At 40.0% G+C, this 23,841-nt stretch overlaps 1 protein-coding gene and 1 long non-coding RNA gene across 2 annotated transcripts in view; one reads left to right on the forward strand and one right to left on the reverse strand.

Annotated features, from left to right (window-relative positions):
- Nucleotides 1-9,833, forward strand: part of pcxb (pyruvate carboxylase b) — a 424,891-nt gene extending 415,058 nt beyond the window's left edge. Inside the window, exons 25-27 of the mRNA XM_047386393.1 lie at nucleotides 4,995-5,135; nucleotides 5,727-5,828; nucleotides 7,927-9,833. Of these exons, the coding sequence (XP_047242349.1) occupies nucleotides 4,995-5,135; nucleotides 5,727-5,828; nucleotides 7,927-8,076 (393 nt within the window). The 3' untranslated portion in view covers nucleotides 8,077-9,833. The remainder of the gene's footprint in view (nucleotides 1-4,994; nucleotides 5,136-5,726; nucleotides 5,829-7,926) is intronic.
- LOC124880942 overlaps nucleotides 1-23,841 on the reverse strand; it is a 94,358-nt gene that overhangs the window by 8,999 nt on the left and 61,518 nt on the right. Inside the window, exon 4 of the long non-coding RNA XR_007041507.1 lies at nucleotides 10,916-11,015. This is a non-coding gene — a long non-coding RNA (uncharacterized LOC124880942). The remainder of the gene's footprint in view (nucleotides 1-10,915; nucleotides 11,016-23,841) is intronic.

Genomic DNA, 23,841 nt, shown 5'->3' on the forward strand with positions numbered 1-23,841 from the left:
TTAATAAAATCTTATCAAAGACCAGATTCAGGCACAGTTTGAATGTTGTAGCTCTGGAGAGATGAGCAGCTGAATCTGACAGATTGGAGCCCAGTGCTCAAAGGGCCTCTTTAGGTAAATGCACGCAGCATGTGAGGCCTGTATACAGACACCACAGATGAATCACTGATATGAAACATGCATGATGCACCAGGGATGCTGTCAAGAGGGGTGGAGAGAGCAAAACAGGAGGAAGAGGTTAATATTGTTGGTAAAACTGGAAAGCAATTTAAAGCAATTTTAAAATCACTGATACTTGTCTGATTAATGATCGCTGTCTTTTCTCTTGTGATCTGATGTTTTAATGTTTTAACCTGAACTGTCATTAATTCATTATAATGATACAGGAGCCTTTCAGTCATTTGCTTATATTAGGAGTGGAGGTGATGTCACACTGTGTGTGTGAGAGAGAGAGAGAGCAGTTTGTGTTGCACAGCTTTGCAGCTGAAAAGGATTTCATTTATATTTTAGAACAGAAATTGATTGGTTGTTGACATTTTAAAACAGTCTTAAGCACCTTACAGTAGTGTATAGCGGACTTAGCATAATTAGCGCGGTTAGTATTTCTAACTTTAAAGTTCATCCTCTGTGTGTATTCCATGTAGAGTTATGAGATGTCGATTACTCTACAGTACCTTAAAGGTGATTTTCCTAAAAACAATCAACATTTCCTGGTCCAGCTTGTCTCATGACTGATCATATCTGCTGTAATATTCTAAGCTTCCTGGTATTTGCTTAGTCTCACGCCTTTGTAGAAATAATGTTCCTTTCAGAAGCTTCTGTCCTTGCTCTGTCATTTTAAATGCCCCGCTTATGCTAACATTGAGTGTTCTTCCCTCAGTAACAACATCCACAGCAAGGATTGAATACCTCCAGGAGAGGTTAAAGATAACCCACATCCAGGTTCACTACTTCTAAATGGCAGCCATAATCACTACTGAGTTTATCATTCTCACCATACCTCATTTATCACATATTTGATTATTTATGCCTACAAGCACCTGAAGGCTGCCTGCCAATGGTAACTGGTAAAATCCTTACGGCTGTGAGAAGCCTACACAAAGAGGGAGGTAATTAATTAAAAGAATAAAAGGCTGGTCTGATGACTTGTGCACAGGCAGAGCAGGAATCTGTTTCAGCTCCATTATGTGTGTACATAGTTACATCAGACTAAACCATCACTAAAAAAAACTCATAAATCTTGTAAACACTCCAGAGGCATACACTATTTTTGATAGGAACAGCTGTAAGCAAATATCATGTGGAAGTTGCATGTCTTGGGCAAGGCAGTTTCCTTGCATAAACGTTCTCAGGGTTTCAGAGAACACCCAAAGCAGGATAAGGTTTCAGATTAAAGGATACTTCTGAGGAATGAGAAAGCACGAGCATCTAGACACGGTGTTTGTCACCAGATGTGGGGGGGCTGGAAATAGATGAAGAGTCAGAAAGAGACACAGAGAGGCATAATAAAAATGGAGATCAGTGCATATCTGCAGCAGGGTGTATTTTTGTCTCTGCACTTAGTTTGGAATATCAATGGAAACCAGGCAGCTTGAAATAAACAGAAAGGAAAAGGGTCAAGGCCGGGAGAGAAAAAGAAAAGCTAGCGGACGTCTGATAAAAGAGAAGCTGTAATGGGTCGATGAAGGAGCCCGATAGTAAAGATGAAGCAGAACAATACAGAGCAGGAAGCTGTGACACATGGGAGGACTGATAAATGCAGAGCTGTACAAGCAGAATCAGAAAACGTTTTAGATGGATGCAAAGAGCAATCCAAACAGCCAGGAGATAAATTAAGAAGTACAATGGTAAACGTCAGGCGGACCTGCAGCAGTGACCAGAATATGAAAAGGAGAACAGTGTCACTACACAGAAATGGAGTAATATCCTTATCTGAGAAGACACTACATGTTGTAAGATACTGTTTACAGATCAGCTAAAGACAGGAGAGATGTTTTTTTATTTCGTCATGTTTATTTCCTCTTGCCTGCCGGCTTCTCTCTGATTGTCAGTCTTCCTTTCCTGCTCCTCTGTTGGATATCAGAGTGCAACTGGTAAGAGCCAGTCAAACGGATGCAACACAGGCCCATTCACACCCTGAGGTCTCCAACAATTAAAATTTCATTCAAACAATTCATTTATTGAAATAATTCAATTTATAGTAGAGCTAATACAGACATTACACAAGGAGTGATGCATTTCAAGAGATTGTTTCTGTTCATTTTGATGTTTCCTTACAGCTGATGAAAACCCCAAAATACTGTTGCTCAGAAAACTAGAATATAGTGTAACATAAGATAAATAAAAAGTAAAGGCTTCTTTACCTTTTTCTACAATACTTTTTCCTGGTGCATAATTTTCCTTACTTTCCTTAACAATGACCATTTGTGGCTTACTTTTCCTTGTGAAAGTTGTCGAGGATTTTTTTTTTTTTATGCACTAAACACTTGGTCGAGGCTCTCTAAATAAATCAGAAGCCTTCCTCTCATCTGCAAAGTTGTGTCTGGTCCCTTCTTTGTGGCAATGCCTCATAGACTTTCTATAGGGCTTACTTTTAAATGGGCTTTGCTTTCTACCCTTAAGGTTGTTTTTAATTCTGTTCCTTGTGGACCTTTTTTAATCACATTTTTTCCTTCCACTAACTTTCCATGAACATGCGTAGATACCACACTCTGAAAACAGCCGGCTTTTTAAGCATGACCTATTTTGGCTTACTATTTGGAGGGTGTCAATGACTGATGGACAAGAGTCAAGTCACCCGTCTTCCCCATGATTGTGTAGAACATAACATTTCTGTGCGAAGAATCCTGTCTGTATTGGTCTTATTGAAAAAAACTGAATTGGGGGTTTTCACTATCAGAATTTGTAAACACCTGAAAGAAATCATTGTGTGTAATCAGTTTATATAATATGAGCTTTTGAAGATGACCTTATTCATTGAGATGCACCTGTAATGAAGGTATATTGGTGCTGCTGAAGTATATTCCCTGAAATCATACAGCATGCATGATCCTAACTAGCTAAAAGCAGTGCGTTTTAGATGTGCCAAGTAAGCACAAAGCTTTTCCCAACTAAGATGATTGCTTGCACCCCATTGCTAACAGACTAGCACCACATACATGCACTTACAAATGAAACTGGCAGCCTTACACCCACAGCAGCACTTGACATGTTTTCCTACTGCGAGGGTAAATCTGCCTGTCTGGTTTGATCTCTTTTGAACGTCCTGAAATCGTGCAGCGTTTCTGATGATGACTAACCATGTTGATGCTGTAGCCCCGCTGCAGATATGCTAATAACACAGTGGAGCCTTCTGCTTCCTGCACACAGATCAACACTCACAAAGAGAGTATGAACAGTGCCGTCGGTCAATAAAGCATTTTATTTCTGTGAAGGTAGCAAACTGATGGAAGTCCTCGAGTCAGGGTTGCTACGCAGTCTTGGAAAAAAGTAAGAGTGGAATTTGTTTCTGGTATTTCACAGATCTGAAGTAAAGCTAAATATTTATTTCCACAATTACTATTCCATGTTCTCCTCCTAAAAGTTAATGTCCATTTCTGCAAAATAAATTAAACAACTAAAAATACATGTCACTCATATTCATTGTAAAATCTAGTTAATAGAAGCTTTTTGTTGCTTTATTAATTGAAGGTTAAACCAGCTCAGAGGCTGCTTTTTCTTTGTACTTGGAATTGAAACTTGCACTTTTATTTTTTTTTTATACACATTAAATATTTGGAGTTTAGACATATAAAAAATGTATAACCTAGATTCATTAGATCAGCTAAATAATGTGCACCACCTGCAGGTTTGCAAACGGTGCAATAAAAAATAGTCCGCTAGCCGTACAAAGACCATTGGACCATATCCCAACATACATAACTGGAATTAGAGATTTGTCAAAGAACTATGTGGCAGAGATCCGATCAGCAGTTTTTGTAAAGCTCGACCTGTTAACACCAATTTTAGCACATTCTAACTTCTCTACAAAAGCCATAAGAAGGTATAAGAATATATATATATTATTACTGTGAGTCAGTATTCATATTAGGAAGGGGTCAATGAAAATAGAGCTTAGCTATTTTAAAATGAAAACAAAACAATCAGGGAGTTGATATTTTAAACTCTCTAGCATTTCACATTAGCGATCAACTTATATAAGAAGACAGCTACATTACTGACTTTGCTGTATTCTGTTCAGCCTTCCTGTTATCTGGTTTGAGACTCGCTCTCTAGGAGCCTGAATGAGCCGCAGCCATGTCTCAACATGTAAAAAATGTTTAATTGAATGTTTAAACATCTGACTTGCTGAAAACGGGTAACTTTTAATCCGCTTCCTTCAGTTGCAACTTCCACACCAAGGAATGCCGTTGTTTCTGCATCATGGAAGTGCTCACGTATGGTGTGTTCACTGACAGGAAACAATAAACCGGCTGATCAGCAGTCAGGGCCAGATAAAGCGGATTTCACCCTACATTTCAAGTTAGAATATAATAATTTTTCTTTGCTCTAAACACCAAAAGAACCTGAAAACAGTGAAAAACTTTCAGTCTGGCTTTCCATAAAACATACAATTGCTACAAACTATTATGTTTGATCATTTTTCAAAACTCACTGAAAATGGGTTAAAACTAAACTGGACTTCAGGGTTGGGAATATAAAATTTTAATAACTTTGTTGTAGTAAAACCCAGAATACAGCACAAAAGGTGCTACTGATTGCACAGAAGTTATTACTGGGAAAGGTGTGTCCAGTAAAAACAGCACCAAGGGGGAAACATTGTTCTCGTCTCATGTTGCTCACTTTTTCTTTTTTATTTCCAGCAGACTCTGCAGTCTGCTGTTATTGCTTCAGGCGGACTTTGCATTAATTCCAGTTCTCTAACATGATCTAATCTTTATCTCCTTCCTGTCCCTTCTCCCTGGTTTCGATCCTGCTTATGTGTTTCTCCTCAGGTGGAGCTGGAGAGAGGAAAGACCCTCCACATCAAGGCCCTGGCGCTGGGTGACCTGAACAAGGCCGGGCAGAGAGAAGTGTTCTTTGAGCTGAACGGGCAGCTGAGATCGGTGCTGGTTAAAGACACGGTGGCCATGAAGGTACGGAGAGAACATGGAGGGAGCGGGTATGATGTACAGCCGTGGTAGTTCAGTGGGTTTATGGAGATTATAGATTGCTGTGGTCAGTGGAAGGATAAATGAGGGATGTCTGATAGATGAGAAGGTCTCTGTGGCTAAACTATTAATAGAGAGGTGCTCTTTATTCTGAGCCCAGAATGTGTAAGAAAACAATGAATCACAAATTTTTATTAATGAAAACACATGTCTCTACATGCTCATCCAGGAGGAGTGAATGCTGCAAGTCACTGACTGGATCTGCTGGGTTTCCTTAGACAGAAAAACGTTTTATCCAATTTGAATAAATAACAGAATCTGACTGCACTGTTCAATGGTTAGGATTAATTGGATTGTATGAACCTGACTTTTGTGAAGTGCCTTGAGACAACATGTATTGTGAAATGGCGCCATATTAATAAAATGAACTGAATTGAAAGCGTGGATAGAGGAGCGGCAGGAATGTTTGACTGTCCAGCTGAATGAACTGTTGTCTGGTTTAGAGGATAAATGGAGGCAGATGGGTATGGATGCCTGGACTGAATTGATGAATCACACTTTAAATCCCTTTCGCAGGAAATGAAGTTCCATCCCAAGGCTCAGAAGTCCATCAAGGGTCAGGTGGGAGCGCCAATGCCTGGAAAAGTCTTGGAGGTTAAAGTTAAAGTCGGATCCAAGGTCAGTTGATGACCGCTCATTGGGTTGAATTATTATTCATTCTTTAATTCATCAGTCAAATCGTAGTTTCTGAACTTGAAGTGTTCTGAGATTTATCCATCTAAGCATTTCAGAAAGATGTCACTTACAGATCAGGAGTAATGGTGGTGTCACACCGACTCACAGCTACAGACTTGAAACCTCGGTTTGTGTTATGTCAGGATTTCTGCTCCATGTTGATTTATTTCAATACAACTGTGACACTTCCAGATTGTCAGCATAGCTGCATGAATATATATTTTTCATTTCCTAACCACACAACATATTGTGACTGAAAACAACCAGTCCTGACAAAGAAGAGACTGATTTAGTAGATTAGTATAAATTGTAATCTTTTAAAAGACTCAACACTAGAAATCTACCAATCAATCTGCCAACGATAAAAATCTGCCCATTTTTCCCTTAATTGGTTCTCCTCACTGATGAAATGCCAAAAAGCATTTTATTTATTTATAAATTCATCAAAAGTAAGAACTTCCTTTTCTTTCTATAAATGCATCAACCAATGTCTTAATGGACCTCTTTCGAGTTTAATAAAAATCCAGGAGAGGTTAGGGACATGTGCTCTGATGCTGTAATGTGGATAAACTTGTAATTCTTCCATTTGCTGTTGGATTCAAAACTTCCAGCTCTATTAAAAAACCTGCAAAATATTTTTTCTCTTTTATGTCTTATAGTTCTTGGAATAAAACAGAATTGTTCAAAATTGGACCTGGCAGCTTAGATGTGATAGAAAACTGAAAATTAAAAGCAAGGACAAGCCATTTTGTCCATTTTTAAATAACTTTATTTGCTAAGGTGGTGAAATTTTAACTTAGCTGTATTTCTAAATCTGGGCTTTGGTTTAGCCAGCATATTTCTTATTTTTGCAACATATTTTTTAATTCCTAAACTTGTACTCTGTTGAAATATTCAAGCAGTAAGGCAGCCCAGTTTTAACTCGAACACAATCAATACTACTTCAAAAGATTTCCTCTTTTCTGTGAAATTGTCAGTCATGCAGGTTTATCTCAAAGTCCTTTATAGTTGAAAGTAGTATAGATTAATTGCACAGTGATATTTTAGGCATTTGTTTCTGTTCATTTTGGCCCCACAAGGAGGGAGAACCATAAAAGGTCATTGCTACATGCATGCATACTAATAGAAAGTTAAGTGGAAGGAAAACGTATGGTTAACAAACAGGTTCACTGGCAACAGAACTGCTGCCTTGAAAGGATTGTGAATCAAAGTCCATTAAAGAGTCTTTTGGAGATCCTCAAGATGTTACAAGACATCAGGTGTGTCTTACCTGGGCCAAGGAGAAAATGGACTGTTGTTCAAAAGTCCTGTTTTTAGATAAAGAGTAAATGGTGCACTTAATTTGAAAATAATTTTCACAGAGTCTTGAGCAACAGAGGAGAGGCACAGAATCCTCGCAGCTCGAGGTCCAGGGTGAAGTGTCCACAGTTGGTGATGATATGGGTAGTCCTGTCATCTGCTGACAAGCTTTATGCAGATGTCAATGTCATATCCCAGCACGGCTTGGGACCTGCTCACAATGCAAAAAACTACTGATACCTGCTTTACTGACAATAATGCTGTATCACCATACTTGATTGGCCAGGAAACTAAAGTTTTGTGAAGAGGAAAGGCACCAGAGCAGACCATGCTGACGAGCTGAAGGCTGCAATCAAAGCAACCTGGGCTTTCATTACACCTCAGCACAGGCCGATCACCTTTTCCTACAACTTATTTTCCTTCCACTAAACCTTCTATCTATATGCCTAGATAACAGCACTCTGCTTTTTAAGCAATTACCATTTAGGCTTCTCCTCCTTGTGGAGGGAGTCAGCAGTCTTCCCATGATGGTAGATTTGACATTTCGGTATTAAAACCTGTTTTATTGTGTATTATTCTAATTCATTGAGAAACAAAATTGAGGTTTGTGTTTACATTATCTGTACCCAATAATCATCTAAATTAAAGCTTTCATTGATTTTGTACTTCATTTAAATGCACATGGAGGTCTTCATGTAACTTACAGAAGCTCTGCTTCAACCCATCCTTATATTTGCTGCAGGTGGAGAAGGGTCAGCCGCTTTGTGTCCTGTCAGCCATGAAGATGGAGACAGTGGTCAACTCCCCCATGAGCGGGACCATTAAGGCCGTCCATGTGGAGCCAGACACCTCCCTGGAGGGAGATGACCTGATACTGGAAATCGAGGAGTAGAGTGAGGAAGGGGGTCGAGGTGGGGGTGGCAGCAGGTGGAGGTAGACCAGTCCCTCGGTTTGTACATATTAGGTTTAGCATTAACACAGACAAGTAATGACGCTCTATGCATATCAGGATACTAGATGGATGTAGAGACTACAGGAGGTGAGACGGCCATGAAAGTTAACAGCTCAATGGCATCTTCACTAGTTTTCTGTCACATTGTGGAAATTAACCTTACTGTGTATTGTAGGAGTGTGTTTTATATCTAAACCATGATACATTCCACTGCATAGTCTTAAATGTGATGAACTACAATGAGCCAACCATGTGGAACACCAACAGGGCTGTAAAACACCTACTTGAAATTAATTGCCACATTTTCCAGGTCAGTGGTTTTCATCTGATTCTGAATTCATAGGGAGTGAGTAGATCCAGAACACTACTACAGTGTAATTAACAGGCTTCTCTGAGAAGGTATTACCAAACATTGTGAAATCAAAATGCAATCTTTTATATTCACCTTTAGAAAAAAATGAATCCTTGACCTCAGTCCCGCTGCATTCTGGGAATGTGTAATTACTACAAGCGTGTAACTCTCACTTTATTTTTCACAGATAATGAGATTTAAAGTGAAGAACTGCACAGGATGTTTACAAAGCACACTAAGGACAGTTATTTTGGTGTTTTCTTTGATTTATGTCCCAGATAAAATCAATATTATTAATTTAAAATTCCCAAACGGGCTATTTCAGAACCAGTAGAATCACCTAGGCACCATTTGAGGTCTCTAGTTGTAAAAAAACTAGTTTTTCTCTTCACAGACAAAGTGATGAGCAGTTTTTACGGGGATCTTTAATGCTTGGTTAAAATAGGATTACAGCATGTCACTTTAATGGGGTCACATGTTTGTTTTTTTTTCCCCCCTTCCCTTATGAATAAATTGTCAGTCAAATGATGTGAAATCAATCGGGCTAATAGGAGACTCCTGGTGGCAGCAGCGCTTGTCTTTATATTTCCGACGCGTGTGTGCTTGCATAAACAAGTCAAATATAAGGACGAACTCCACGAGTCCTCTGCAGCACACCCCCTGAGATAAAAACCCATTCAAATAGAGATGAAATATTCATGCTCACACATGCTCCTGTTCAAAAATATTCCTGCTGGCCCCTGTGTGCAGCAAAGAAAAACAAAGGCGGACTCTATGCAAGGAGGGTGAGGCTGTGTCTCCGTGACAATACCGTCCAAAACATTTACCACGGCCACAAGACAGAGATGAGCTGCAACTTAAATCACATGAGTCTTAGTTATTCAGTGTTAATGCAGGTCCTGATTGAATGACTAAACGCCCTTAAAGCACATTTTGAAAATGGAGGTTACATATTTTTCTACTGTTTACAGTGAAGCAGGAGGAGGTTTAAGACAAAATATGTTTTTTCTTCCAAAATATCTTCTCCTTATAGCACAAACATAAACATCCTGAAAATAATGCGTTGGTTGTCTTCAAGGAACAGCCCTTTTGTTGTTGGATGGGATGAATGACTGTTTTTGATAAAGATGTTGTACAATACAGTAGTTTCCTCCTCCTTCCTCCCCCATCAGTCACCCTCCTCTCCCTCCCATTTGCTAACGATGTATTTGCACATGAGATAATGTCATCGATTAATGCAATAAACTGTACCGTAACTCTGTGTCTAAGCCAGCATTGGCTCCTGTACAGCCTTGCTCTGATGATGTACCCATGTCTGTGGAAATAAACTGGATAATCACTTCGATCAGCTGTACTTTTGTTTTAAAATAAACATGAGGTAACTTTACCTTCTCTCCACATGTGAACAATAGCATCAGATTTTTACAGGCTGAGTAAAAAAAAAATACCTGAATTACTGTCGAGACTTAACTTTTGGTTTCAAAGAATTGGACGGAAAAAACGAGCTGTTTGCAGATTATAACATATCCTGATTTTCAAGAAGTGCCTGAACCTCTTAAAACGGCTTGAACAAGCAGAGCTTTGCTCACACAGATCATCTTATCCAGCAGCTCTTAAAAGTTCACACACGCATGTTGCAATGTCAGGTTTTCATGATAAATAAAATAATTTTTACACCATTTATTTAACAGTTATCCTGTACAGTGAAAAGGAAAAACAAATCTGTTCTGAAGAATACTAAAGAAAAAGTGCAACCAGCAGATTGTGCAAGTGTGCACACCCTAAAATGCACAATCAATCAGATTGTGGGGGAATTTCTTCTTTTGTTGTTTTAGATGTATGCTTGGACCTCCAGGTTTTTAGTCAAAACTGTTGATAGCTTCATCCAGCTTGACAAAAACCCCAGTTCCATTTAAAGAAAATTAACCCCTAGCATGATGCTGCCACTACTGTGTGTATGGTGTTTTTCTGGTGCTGTTCTTGTTGCTCAAAACTTTTAAGTGTAGTAGCCAGAGTACTCAACTAAATCTAATGGAAAATATTGTTGGTGTGTTGCGAATGTGGCTGAAAAAGACCTGATTTAATCAAAAGATGCTTCAACAAATGTTAATTGTGCACACTTAGGCAAAGAACTGTTTGTTTTTCAGCTAAAATCATCAATGTGTTACATTTAAAGATGAAAATGGTTTATATTCATCCTGATTTGATTTCTTGATCACAAACATGGCATTTTAACAGGGGGGGGGGGGGGGGGGGGGGGTAAAATGAAATTTTTGATCTACTGGCTTTTTTTGTATATATTTACTTATTTTAAATTATTTCAATAGTAGAAGTGACCAGACAAACATTTCAATGATGTATGCAAAGGTTACTTAGAAATAAATCTGCACCACAGTATGAATTAGATGTTTTGTCTAAACCACCTACTTGATGCTTAGGATGCCGGATCCCTTCAGCTCTGAAGCCTGCAGGGTGGGTCCTGCGTCCATCAGGCATGGGAGGTCAGGGGTCTCCGCTCAGCTTTAATCTGCATGGAACATGAATAGAGACAATACTCAGGACTTTGAGGTTTCCAGATGGAACCTGTATAATATGTTCAAATAAGAATTTAACTTATGCCTCCCAGAAGTTTTAAAAATTGTGAGGGACAACATTTTCCATTTTGAAATATTAAACGGGTTCAACTAAATAATGGCTAGAGTACAAATTTTCTATTTGTAAGAAAAAATGGTTACAATTCCTGTGAGTAATTTAAGGTTTAAATTCTCCCATTGTTCTGATATGAAGACAATGCTGGTGTGCTGCAGCCAGGTCTCTCCGTTATGGAGCCATGCAGATTCTTCCCAGTCCACTCGCACTGCTCATTGGTATTCAGTCTATCCGCCTCTGAAGAATTTCCTTGCTTGGTGCTCAGATGTGGATCTGCTGACGCCATGTTGTCTTTAAACTAATACTGGAGATCATCTGATACGGCACTTATTACCCACTATAAACCAGTCTAGTCTGGCACAAAATCAGCACAAAGTGTTTGACTGGTGGTTAAGTGGATCAAACGTTTGCAGTTGAAACTGTTTGGATGGATTTAGAAAGACTAAGCAGTTTGTTATTGCTCTAAACTCTCAGTTCAGACAGGAAATGTTGTCAAGGTGCCAGAATACAACAATATCCTGATATGTAATTGGGATCAGATAAGAACCGCAGTAGCAATTTTCTGACGTATGTGTTTTGACCCATTTATTTAATAAGCAGGGTGGCGTCTTTGATATGAGATTTGCATAACTGAATTTAGAGCTAGAGGGCAGCAGCCCGGCTGATAACGGAGGACAAAGCAATAATTGAATCAGTTTACTGAGGCATCGCCTGTATTCATCCAGTTTTAGATGAGTGAAGATAAAAACTTGCAGATTTTTATCGTTTGGATAAGACCAAACTCAAAGTGCTACAATCTATTAAAATAGTAAGACACCTTGAGAGAGGTTGTGGAGAAAGTTGACATCTTGCAGAGAACTGCTTGTAGCACAACTGCAAACTACGGCTGAAATCGGATTGTGATTAATCGATTATTGAAGGTAATAGTCAACTAATTTAGTAACAGATAATCATTAACTGGATACAGACTCTAAAACATGCAGTTTGCTGAAAGGACAACCCACTGAGAGGAGAAATTAGCCCAAATTGTACAAAAAATATATTAGCAAAACTTTGATTGATAAAATATTCGTTGGTTGCAGCCGTACGGCTAACCTACCAAGACATGGCTGTCCACCTAAATTGGCACATCAGGCAAGGAGAGTATTAATCAGAATCAGTCAAGAGGCCCTTGGTAACTCTGGAGGGGCTGCAGATCTACACAGCTCAGGTGGGAGAATCTCATGACAAGACAAGTATTTGTTGTGCACAAATATGGGTGCTAACGCTAAAACACACCATCTCCCACTGTGAAGCATGGTGGTGGCAGTATTATGTGGCTGGGAGGTGATAGAAAGACAGAAGGAGTTAAAAACAGGTGAATGGTGGAAGAAAACCTGCAAAAGGCTGAAAGAGAGTTTTAAACCAGGAGATTCACCTTCTAGCAGGGCGATGACAGCCAGAGCTACAGTTTAAATCGAAGCATATTCACGTGTTAGAATGGCCCAGTCAAAGTCTAGCTCTAACTGCTTGAGACTTGACCTTCACAGACACTCGGTTCAATATGATTGAACACGAGGAGAATAATGGGTATAAATTTCAATCTTTTCAGAAATGTAACTGTTCTAAAGATCATTTTCCTTCCATTTCACAAGTGCCCACTACTTTGTGTTAGTCTGTCCCATAAAATCCCAAAAGCAAAAAATTAATTTTGCTGTTCTACCGTGATAACTTCACAGGGCATGAATACTTTTGCAAGGTTTGTGTGGCTGCCTGCGGGGTCCACAAACATAGAGAGAGATGTTGAGTGATGATTGGCGTTCATTAAAGATCGAAACACATTTACAACAAAAGAGTCCTAAATTCTCTGTTAATGAGGCCTCCGGTGGCTTCCTTGTAGTGGAAGCATTCATTTGTTTTAACTGAATATTCATGTTCTTTTGATGATCATATTAATGCAAGACCTGTTAATCTACAATAACAGATTAATCTATTCCAAATCAAAACAAAAGTAAAGCCTTTGTATCATTCAGGGAAAATAACTCTGCGGCTGAGGTCACACTGTCCTTGCTGTCTTTTTTAGGTCTGCTCCACAAACAGAACCATAAACAACAAGGTGTAGGTATCCAGGTATTGTCCTCCAGGTGTTTGTGTAAACATTTCAATATCTGTCCACAGTTTGCCAAGTGGCCCGAGGCACACCTCAAAAGAGATCATGTTGTTCCATAACAGGTTGCACAAAATGAAGTCCTTTTAAAAGGAAGTGGTGATATTTTGTTTCTGCTCCTCCCATTGGCGTTCCCCCAGCAGCTGAACAGTTTAAATGTCAAATTTTATTCAACATAAAAATGTTTGTGTCTCCAAATACCTGCCTTACTGTCCTGAATCATCCCTGTCCTCCAACAGGCTTTTTCTGAAAAAGTTTATTATTTATGACAGGCAGCCAACTCACCGAGAGACATATGCACATTTCTTTAAGCTGCAGCTTTCTTGGAGCTCCTAAAACTTTAGCAAGATGTTGCTAAGAGGTAAAACTGTCTAAAAGTCATGTCACAAACGTATCTTTATTTACTCCACAGCGAGAAGTGGCTGATCCGTTTTCAGACATCATTTTCTGATAATGGATGTAAGATTGTTCCTGTTTTCCTTCTTGTGTGTCTGAGTCGTGAAACGACCGGCAACTGTGCACTTCCAATTAGATCTGCTGCTGTGTTCAATATTTTGACTGCAATACTGGAAAATATACTTACTGTCAAATAGGTTCAGCACCCAGAGGGAGTGTAAAGGCACCCACACCAAGGGAACATCATTATATGGTGTACAAATCACGGCTGCACGATATAATTGTGGAATATTGTGAGGACTCAAGTGCAATTAACTTCAATTTTCCTCGACTTTCTTTTTGTCTTCTCCATCATCACAATGTTCTGACCACTCTCTCAGCCACTAATGTCTATATTAGATATGGCCATCAACACCTGGGAAATGTCATTCAACACACCACAAATCCTACAGAATGTGACTGCTGGGCACTTGAAATTAAATAATTTGAGACATTTTTGTGAACCAACCAGTACTTTCTTAATGCGGTGATGATTGCAATTCACTATATTGTACAGTTCTTGTGCCAAGCATCACATTACAGGAGAAGTTACGATCCATAGCTCCGGTGGGAGAATCTGCCTGTTTAAAAACTCCAAAAATCTGGTCTTTATGTAAGAAGAGCAAGAAGAGTCATTGTTGAAACAAGGCTATAGGAAACCCTGTTTCAAGTTTGTCACAAGCAAACGTGGAAGAAAGTAGAAGCCTAGGTGCTGCCGCAAACAAACCCTCCCCACTGTTAACTTTGCAGCTTTATTTGTGAAAAATGAATAAATATATCCATAAATGTTTCCTGTTCTTTCCACATCACATTTAAGCACTACTGTGTGTTGATCTAAAACATAAAAGCCCAGTAAGATGAGGTTTGCTGTAACAGCATGCTCATGCAGGGGTCTGAATAATGTTGCATATGGATCAGTGTGAAGGGAATTATGGAGAGCTGACTGGAAGCAGGTGGTTAAAGCTGATACAAAGAAAGAAGCCCTGGAGACTGAGACTATGGCCTACAGATGGAAACATTGATCGATTACAGCCTGATTGAGGCAAATTAAGTATATTCACGTTGGACAAGTGCAACGTCAGCACGTTTAAAAGCTTTTCTCACTGCAGTGCACATTTCTAAGCAACTATCCATGAATGTGTAAAGCCTTTCATTCCCAGCATGACCACCTTTGTCTTGATTTAACAGCTAATGACATCTTTTTTTTTTGTCTTTCACTAACATTTTTACTTGTGGAAGAAATTTACTTAAGCTTTGCTCTAAAGCACTACTGATAAAACACCCCGAACAAAGGATTAAAACTAACTGATGGCAGAGCTACATTTAAGATCAGAAGTTAACATCAATGATTTTAATACTGCTCACAGAAAAAATGCTGTATTTTATAGTAATATCTACACCGCTTGATCCAAACCTTACATTTCTTACGGTTTTCTTCCTTTTGTTGCTCCGTGACTGAAAATGGGTCCAAGACGTGCTTTCGTGAGATCCCAACATCACAGGAGAAGCAAATGTTTTCATCTGGCTGAGTCTCAAAGCTACACACTTAATTTCCAATTTGGGTTCCGGACTCTTTATATCTCTAAGCTTCAATCTGTAACTGAGAGCCAGAGTTCAAGTCGTCTTTGTGGCTCTCATTTATCTTATCCATTTCTCTGCTCCGCAGCAGTCCAGATGAGCAGTGCATTTTCAAAGAGTCTACTGAACTCTGCCTCTAAAGCACCTTTAAGATGTGAGCTGTGGTGCAGCAGCAGACCAGGGCGCCAGCTTTTTAACCCCATACACGAGTTTCTAGCATGGGCCATGGGGGGTCTGCTGCTGTGTTTGAGGTACAACTTTCCCTTGAATCCCTCTGCTGCTGTTTGATAATCCCCCTCTTCTTCCTATGCTGTTTTCTGTTGCTGTAATCCCTCTGCTTGAATTAGAAGAGAGAAGAGACGAGGATGTGTAACGTCTCAGACAGAAAGGATGGCTTTGTCGGGCTGTGAGCCTCCTTTCAATCAGCATGTCCACAATGTGATCCATCCATCAATACTGCCTAAGTGCTCCTACTCTACCACAAAAAACCATCTTATATCCTTAACTAATTATTTATACTGCTGTAAATAAAGGAGCATTATGTTTGGTGCTAAAACAGCAGCATATTTATCTTTATTATGCAATATTAGCGCAGCGTTGAGCAGAAATATACTATAAACTGTGCTCTATTTGCTGATTTCTTCCCTTTTTCCTTTGTCTCGTTTCAATCGTTCAGATAATCAAACTAATTTTAATCTTAGACAAAGATAATGTCCTGAATAAATACAAAATGCAGTTTTCAAATGAGAATTTTATTTATTAAAGGAAAACAAAAGTTATCCAAACCAACCTGGTTCCGCCCCAGTTGGCAGAATTACCTGCAATTAAGATCCGGCTGAGAGTACCGGGCTTCTGTCGCTACAAATTAAATGTTACATCTTCAGTAGTTTGCAAGGAGCACTCCTGGAACCTGTTTCCCTGGGTTTGTACAGAGTTCAGAGTACCAACACATTTTCATGTAAACATTTCAAACGTTTTTGGACTTTAAGTTTTAACTTCTTGCAGAGTCATTTTAGGTAGGTAGATAGGTAGGTAGGAAGGAAATGCAAGGATGATAGGAACGAAGGAAGGGAGGAAATCCCTTTTTCACACTGTGTAGGAACCCTGTTTAGTTCTAGCACCTGCCTGGCCAAATGCGCTCCACAACCGTTTTCAAAGATTGCTTTTAGGCCCAATTTTCCACCTGTCTGAGAACCAGCTCACGAAGGCTCACAGAACAGTAAAGCATCCTGGTCTACAGTACAACACATGACCAAGCAGAGACGCTGCTGGCGCACAGTGTGGTTTCCGGGTCTCTAAACGTGATGATTTCTAACCTCAGGGGTGCGTCATGCCTTGCAGATTGCCACGGTTAAGACGCTGAAATGACAAAAAGCAGTTATAACAGTCCTGCCTCAAGATTCGGCTGCATCAATAAACATCAGCAGCACAACAGTGCATGGGTAAGCCATGGGCGACGAAGAGCGATGGTTTAACAATGTACACATCAATTAACAGGAGAAATCAATGCTGCCCGCTGACCATGCTGACAAGTTCAATTTTAATGAATGTGTCAAAAGATGGCTAGGAGGCACACCCAAAAATGGATAATTTCCTGTTTCCCCTCCAGAAACGGGCTCCGTCAACAGCTTGTGATGCTACAGCTACTGACACCCTGTGTAGATGCAAGTGATTATAGATGTCGGTGTCAAAGAGAGGCTGCAGGAAGGAGGATGACGGAAAGTAAACTGTGTGTGAGGAGACATCTCATTAAGAGCTAAAACAGCTCCACAAGACAAGTTCAGGTTTAGACTCTGTGGTCTTAAAGGCCACACGTCAACAAACACACACGCACACACACACAGATGATGATGATGCCCTTGTTCTTCAACTCACTGATGCTTTCAACTGTGTGTATGTGTGTGTGTACGTCAAAGTGTGACCCATGTTCGCCATTGTGGTATTTGTCTCCGACAGTCCCGCTCGAATCAAAGCGCCACAGCAAAAGGGGGGATACCGAGGAGCCAAAACAAAGAGCTGCAGACAGCCAGGCGAGGGGAGGATTCAATGCGACAAGAGAGCCAGCTGAGAGAGGAAGACAGCGATGCTCGGACTCAGACTGCGACACAGATTGGAGACGGGCAGGCAGGAATTAAACGGAAAGACAGAATGGATCAAAAAGAGCCAGGCTACACATCAGTTCTCAGTGCGACAGAGAAACACCGTGATTACATGTCTGTTTGGGCAGCTCCATCATTCTCTACCCCGGTGCCAAACAAGTGCACTGTTCCCATGGTAACGGGCATGTTCAGGGTATAATGTCTCCCAAAAAAAGTAAAATAAAATTCCTCTTTGTGACTCTTTACTTGTCTTGGATACAGACGTGCCTATGTGTTCTGAAAATAGGAGCGAGTGGAGAGCTGAAAGTCACTGGTGAGTGTAGTTCCTGAAGTAGTCCGGGCACAGATGGTCCATATGTGCGTTCAGACAAGTAATGCTCAGTGGCTCTAGGTCACAGCTGGTGATCGGGGCTCAGAAAGTGAGAAGTCACACTTGGGCTGGCAGCATGAGAGCTCCACCTGTGGCGAATATCAGTTCGTGCAGCGACGTCAGACCCGAGGCCGCGAAGATCCACCTCAGAGTTCCGGGCTTCTGTCGCTACAAATTAAATGTTGCAGCTTGGTTAGGCGAAAGCAGCACTCCTGGAAGCTGTATCTCTGGGATTGTACAAAGTTCAGCGTTCCTACAAGTTTTTCATGTCATAACTGCACACTTTTTTAGACTTAGATTTTTAGGTTTTACTTCTTTTAGAGCCATTTAAAAGAAATTGAGAGTTTCTATAGTTATCCAGAAATAAAAAGAACACTTCCAGATTGTTCCAGTTTATATAGAAACGGTGTAAAACTATAACATTCCTCTGCTTTCATCCGTACAGTTCACCTAAAGGCCTATACTCATGTTCATCAACTGCTGTCCTTCAGTGAATCTGCAACAAGCCTAATAACTTTTTTACCCTCAATCAGAAAAATCTCACAGATGAACCCATGGTCTTCCTAAATTAATATATAAGAGCTTCAAAATGCGCGATAGCGATAATTATCACCCATGCCTGCCAAATGTGCATCCAACTGTTTCTCACCATCATAGTTTACACATTGCAAGTTTCACCCAAAGCTGTTTAACACTTAAGGCGCTGTTGTTTCAGCTGCAATCAGTTTACCGGTTATTGCAGAAATTACCCCGTGGTTTAATACAACCTGCATGTCATCCCTGCAAAGTGTGTTTCAATCCCCCGATGTATCATTATGGCTTTGACTGACAGCTAAATTATCATTTTAATATTTAAACCCGACTACGACCAAAACTCCCATAAAACTACTTGACATTTAAATACATACGTACTGGAAGGATCGGACTTGCCAGACAATTTAGTAATTTTTCAACCTTTACAGCTTTAATAAGTTTAGGAAGATTCCAAGACGTGCAAACATGTGCATTGTAGCACATTTCTCCATTTTTCCCCCAAAGATCTTTCAATCAAAGCTCTGTTAAACTGAACTGGGAGCCACACAGTCTCTGGAGGACAGATTTAAGGTTTCTAGGGAAAGTTGTAGTGCAGATAATCAGGATTCTGTGAAGAGATTAGTGTTTGACTCTCTAAACAACATCAGTTTATAAAGAACTGTGAATTGTTTTCAGCTATTCAGACTACAGCATGTTCCCAATTTTTATATCCCCTTAAAACAACCTTGAAACAGCTCCAACATTAGATGATTATTTACACAGATGTCTAAATGGTCACAACGAAGTCTAAAGCTAATTCCCATTTTATATTTGTCTCAAAAAATGAAAATAAAACTAAAACAAAGAACATACATGATCATTCATAATTATTTAAATTGTTTTTGCCACTATGATTTAGCACTAAGTGGAAAACGCCTGTGAAGGAATCCTTGCAACTTCTCATATCTTTAAATTTGTTAATGTGATTCTCTTACAAGTTTTTCACGGTTTGTAGTGAAGGAAAAATGTCAGTGAAACCACACTGGTTGCTGCAGCTTTCAGTCTTTGTAATTCAACTTGCTTAGCCTTGCTTCTCGTCTTCTTCATCAAACAAACAAAAATGAAACGGCAATGTAGCGGAGACTAACAGAGCACAGTTAATATACTAGTCCTTCAGAGCTGCGATTTTCAAAGCAAGGCGATAAACTTTAAAACAAAGGACAAATAATGTTCCGAGACCCCTAAAAACGTGTTAGTTGTCAAAGAGCCATTTCAATACAGCTTTCTGACACCATGCTAACCCTGTGTTGGAGCAGAGAAGATTATTCTGTAGAAACTCCTATAACAACAATATCAGACATGGAGGATAGTTTGAATGATGTATGAGTGATAATGTAGATTATGTGATACTGATTACATGTAGTGTAAATGTTAGGTTTCTATCTTCATTACTTAGTAAAGGCAAACACTCTCCACAAAACCTATATTTAAAAAATGTAAGTTGTCCCTTTACGTCTGGGCTGTGGCTGGACCACAAGACAGTCGTATACCTCTGAACCATCATCATGCTAGTGCACGAGAGCTTAAGCATCCGACTTGCCTTTATCTCTCAGCTCTGACTGTTCTTCCTGCCGCTAAGAGGCTTTCACCCCTCCATCATCATGGGAAGACCGTGAATCAGCCACATTGTGGTTTGGGTTCCATGCTAATATTCTTGTTTGATTCATCAGGTCACACAAACGATTTTCTGGGGCTCCACAGCTTCTTTTTAGTGCAAACAGCAGGCTGTCATATGTCCATTACTCAGAGAGGCTTCTGACTACCAGCTCAAGCAGAAAGGCTTGATTGATGGAGAGCTTTCAGCAGGTTCTCGCATCTCTGGAGAGGACTTTAACTTTTTAACTGATGGAACGACCAGTGGGTCTCTTGTTGGGTCCTTTTTTCCATAAATAGAACACTCAGCTTTCAAGCACAACATGTCTGAGGGTGATTATAATGCACTTTACAATAGGTGGAAACACGTGTTAAAATCGTGCAGTAGTCCGACACAAGAAATGGAAAAGCTGCTGACAGAAAAACTGAAACAAATAAGAAAGCTGGTGGTGAATAAAGATTTAAACTAAGCTTCAGATCATTGTTCTGCAGCATAACTCAAGGGTGCCTTAGCTTAGGGCAACAAACTGATGTCCAGACATTCTCTGGTAAAAACACAAATTTCATGGGTCCATTAATCACACTAAATTGTCTAAGTCTAAAAGAAGCAATGCAGCCCCAGACCATCATATTACCACCACTGTGTTTTACTGTCTATATGTTCCTTTTGGCAAATATTCTGTTAGATAACACAAACCTTCCTTCCAAGAATACTTCCCCAAAAGACCAAAGGATAATCAAGATGTGTTTTCGGAAAATGTCAGACAAGCCTTTGCAGTGGTTTTCATCTTGGTACTCTCCCATGGAGGTCATTTTTGTTCAGTCTCTTTGTTATTGTTGAATCAGACTTCATTCAGACCGACCACGAATGACGTGATAAGAGCGAGTGATTTACATGTTAACCCTATGTAGAGGCGCGATGCGTACAGAACGATTAGGGGGAATAGAACAAAGCGAATCCCATGATGGTTGCAAAGCAAATTTCGCTTTTTGAAAGTTGAAAAATCTGAACTTTTCTGTCAATTTGCATTGCCAATCAGTCAGTGCAGTCCCTGCAAAGAATAAGGGAAAACAATACCTACAATCCGCCAACATCACATATATAAAAAAGACAGAAACATTCATGTACACATAGGATGAAGGAAGGTTTGCTCTGAGAGGTTTATGGGTGGCTTTGAAAAAAGCTGTTGAAATGTAGTCCTGAAAAGGACTGGTTAATAAGGTACGCATGAAGTTGTGAAGCACAACATGTAGCCTTCACACACAGCTTTTTATTGAGCTGAGATTTTTTACTCTCTGGAGACAGATGGACAGGCGTTCTGCAGTGGCGATACTGTGCCTGTTGGTGTCCCGGAGGCTGATTAGCAGAGCAGCAGGACTTCAAACTGGGCCCTGGATAGGTGAAATGGTAAATGGACTGAACTTATAGTGCCTTTCCAGTCACACTGACCACTCGAAGCGCTTTACACTAGAGCCACGCACTCACTAACATGCACACATTCATACACCGATGCCCAGATCGGTAGGGAATTTGAGGTTAAGTGCCTTGCCCAGGGGCACATCGACATGTGGCAGGAACCCACAACCCTCGGATTGCAAGACGACCACTCTTCTCACTGAGCCACAGTCACCTACTGCTGAAAGTACCACTGAAAGCGACTGTCATCCAGACCCTGCTCCTGGAGTAGGTGGTACTTTCCAAACTGGTTCTGTCTCTGGAGAATCTGGTGAACCCAGAGACGTTGATGACGGCGGTGTTGTTCAGCTTCCCATAAATAAAGCGCCGTTACTCGCTCCGTAAAATCCAGGTCCGCCATGTTGAGTTGAAACCGGACAGCGGCAGATAGAAGCTCCTCCTATGTGATGACACGGTGAGGCGAGTCGAGCGTCGTCGGCGAAATGTCAGGCGAGCTACAGGCAAAAATCTCGTTGAAATCACGGTCGGTCTGAACGCACCGTAAGGCAAGTGAGGCCTGCTGTGCTTCAGTTGTGGGTTGGTTCGGGCCCTCGTAGGTGAGTTGTCAGAGCTTTTAGAGTAACTATGGTAAGTCAGCCACACTTCACCACTGTTCCATCTTTTCTCCATTTGTGGATAATAGATCTCACTTAGGTTTACTGCAGTCCCAAAGACTTAGAAATGGCTTTTTAACCCCATCCAGACTGATAGATGTTAATACATTATATCATCTGCTATAGATTTTTTAAAGATCAGGTCATGATGTTTTGCTTTTTCAGATCTTTAGCATTTTTATTTATTCAGGACATTTTTGTCTGACATTAAAATTTGTTTGATAATCTGAAACATTCAAGAATGACAAAGCCAACAGATGAAATCTGTTGAAATATTCATTCTCACAGCACTGTGTATATATGGAATATGGCATAAGCCTGGGAACTTCAATAAAAGATAATATATAAAAAGAATGTACAACTGCTGTCTTCATTGTTTGGGTGACTTATTCCTCTGGCGATATGTCTTCACTTATAATTTATGATAAAAGCTCATAGACAGAGAGCAGAGGTTCTCTTCAACATTTCTATAAATAATCTTGCATTCAACCTTCAAGAGCTCCAAAGCAGCAGCACATAAAGCATCCAAAAGGACACACTGCGCTGTGAGCAATTTCTTTTACAAACTAGGAATAACTCTACAGCCATCACTGTACCATTCATCTGTAGCTAGACGGCGAAAGGTAAACAAAGCTGTTCCCTCTGCGAAAGCACAAGCCATCCTGGGAAATCAGCAGCATAAGGAGAAGCAGGTGAAGCAGAAGTGGTTGCAGAAGGGAAAGAAAATGTAAATTACAGCACTTCATCACAACGTTACTCCAAGATGGCATCATCAAATGCAGATAATGTATGTTAAAGCTTCCCCGAGCACAAAAAACATGTTTATGTTTGATTATAAAATCCTTCGGTGTGTTTCTGCATCATAGTGCTGGACATTACAACTTTTCAATTTAACTGTAAAAACTTTAGACTCAAACCACAGTGGTGGCTTGACTGCAATGTCTGCAACATTAAAGGGAGCTCGGTGTTAACCAATAGCAAAGCTGTGTATAAAGGTGTTAAATTCACACTTGGAATCCCAAACCTAAATCCTAAAAGATCTACTCTAAATATTATTGATCAATATGATTTATTAGCACAAACAGTGTTGATGATGACAGCTGTAATCATTTACCAAATATGTACAGATGGGCAAAAACTATTTATGCATCTAGCAGATTGATTTGAAATCATTTTCATTCTCCAAAAGTGTTTGTTCTGATAGAAAATGTGATAAAACAGAGTCAAAAAGATAATTTACTAACATTTGATCTAAAATGGCATGCCAAAGCTTTTCTCTGGTCTGTGGTCTGTCATTGTATGACTTTTTGACCTCTTCTGATCTTTTTTCTGTCTGCTTCTGCCTCTCTGCCTGTTCAGACGCTTTTCTCCTAAGCAGCCTGCTTGCTCTCATTCTATTACTCCTAACATTTTATCTCTTAGCCAAAATTACAGAAATATTGGACTAAAACTACTTCTAACCAGCAACTCCCAAGGATTATTATTTTTATTTAATTTTTTTCTAAAGGATTTTGATGTTTTTATAATCAAACTCAAAAGAAGGACAAGTTGACGCCAGCTAATCAGCACAAGATGCCTCCCTTCACCACAGAGGACTTCGACAAACCTTTACAGAAATTGGCTGTTTTGGAGATGAAAATCCATTGACTAGAAGTGAATGTGGAGGTGAATACGGGGTCTAACAATGATTCAACTCTGCCTGTGATCCCAAACAGTGACAGCCAGCTCAACAACTCAGCCGGCAATCAGAATACTGAGAATGAACCTACCGGCAGACCCCTTGGCATGTTTTAGAGGCATGCCCAAAGAATCAAGGTGGACGACTCACTGGAAGATCTCA

The sequence above is a fragment of the Girardinichthys multiradiatus genome, chromosome 14 (genome assembly GCF_021462225.1).
Source record: "Girardinichthys multiradiatus isolate DD_20200921_A chromosome 14, DD_fGirMul_XY1, whole genome shotgun sequence".
In the NCBI taxonomy this organism is placed as follows: Eukaryota; Metazoa; Chordata; class Actinopteri; order Cyprinodontiformes; family Goodeidae; genus Girardinichthys; species Girardinichthys multiradiatus.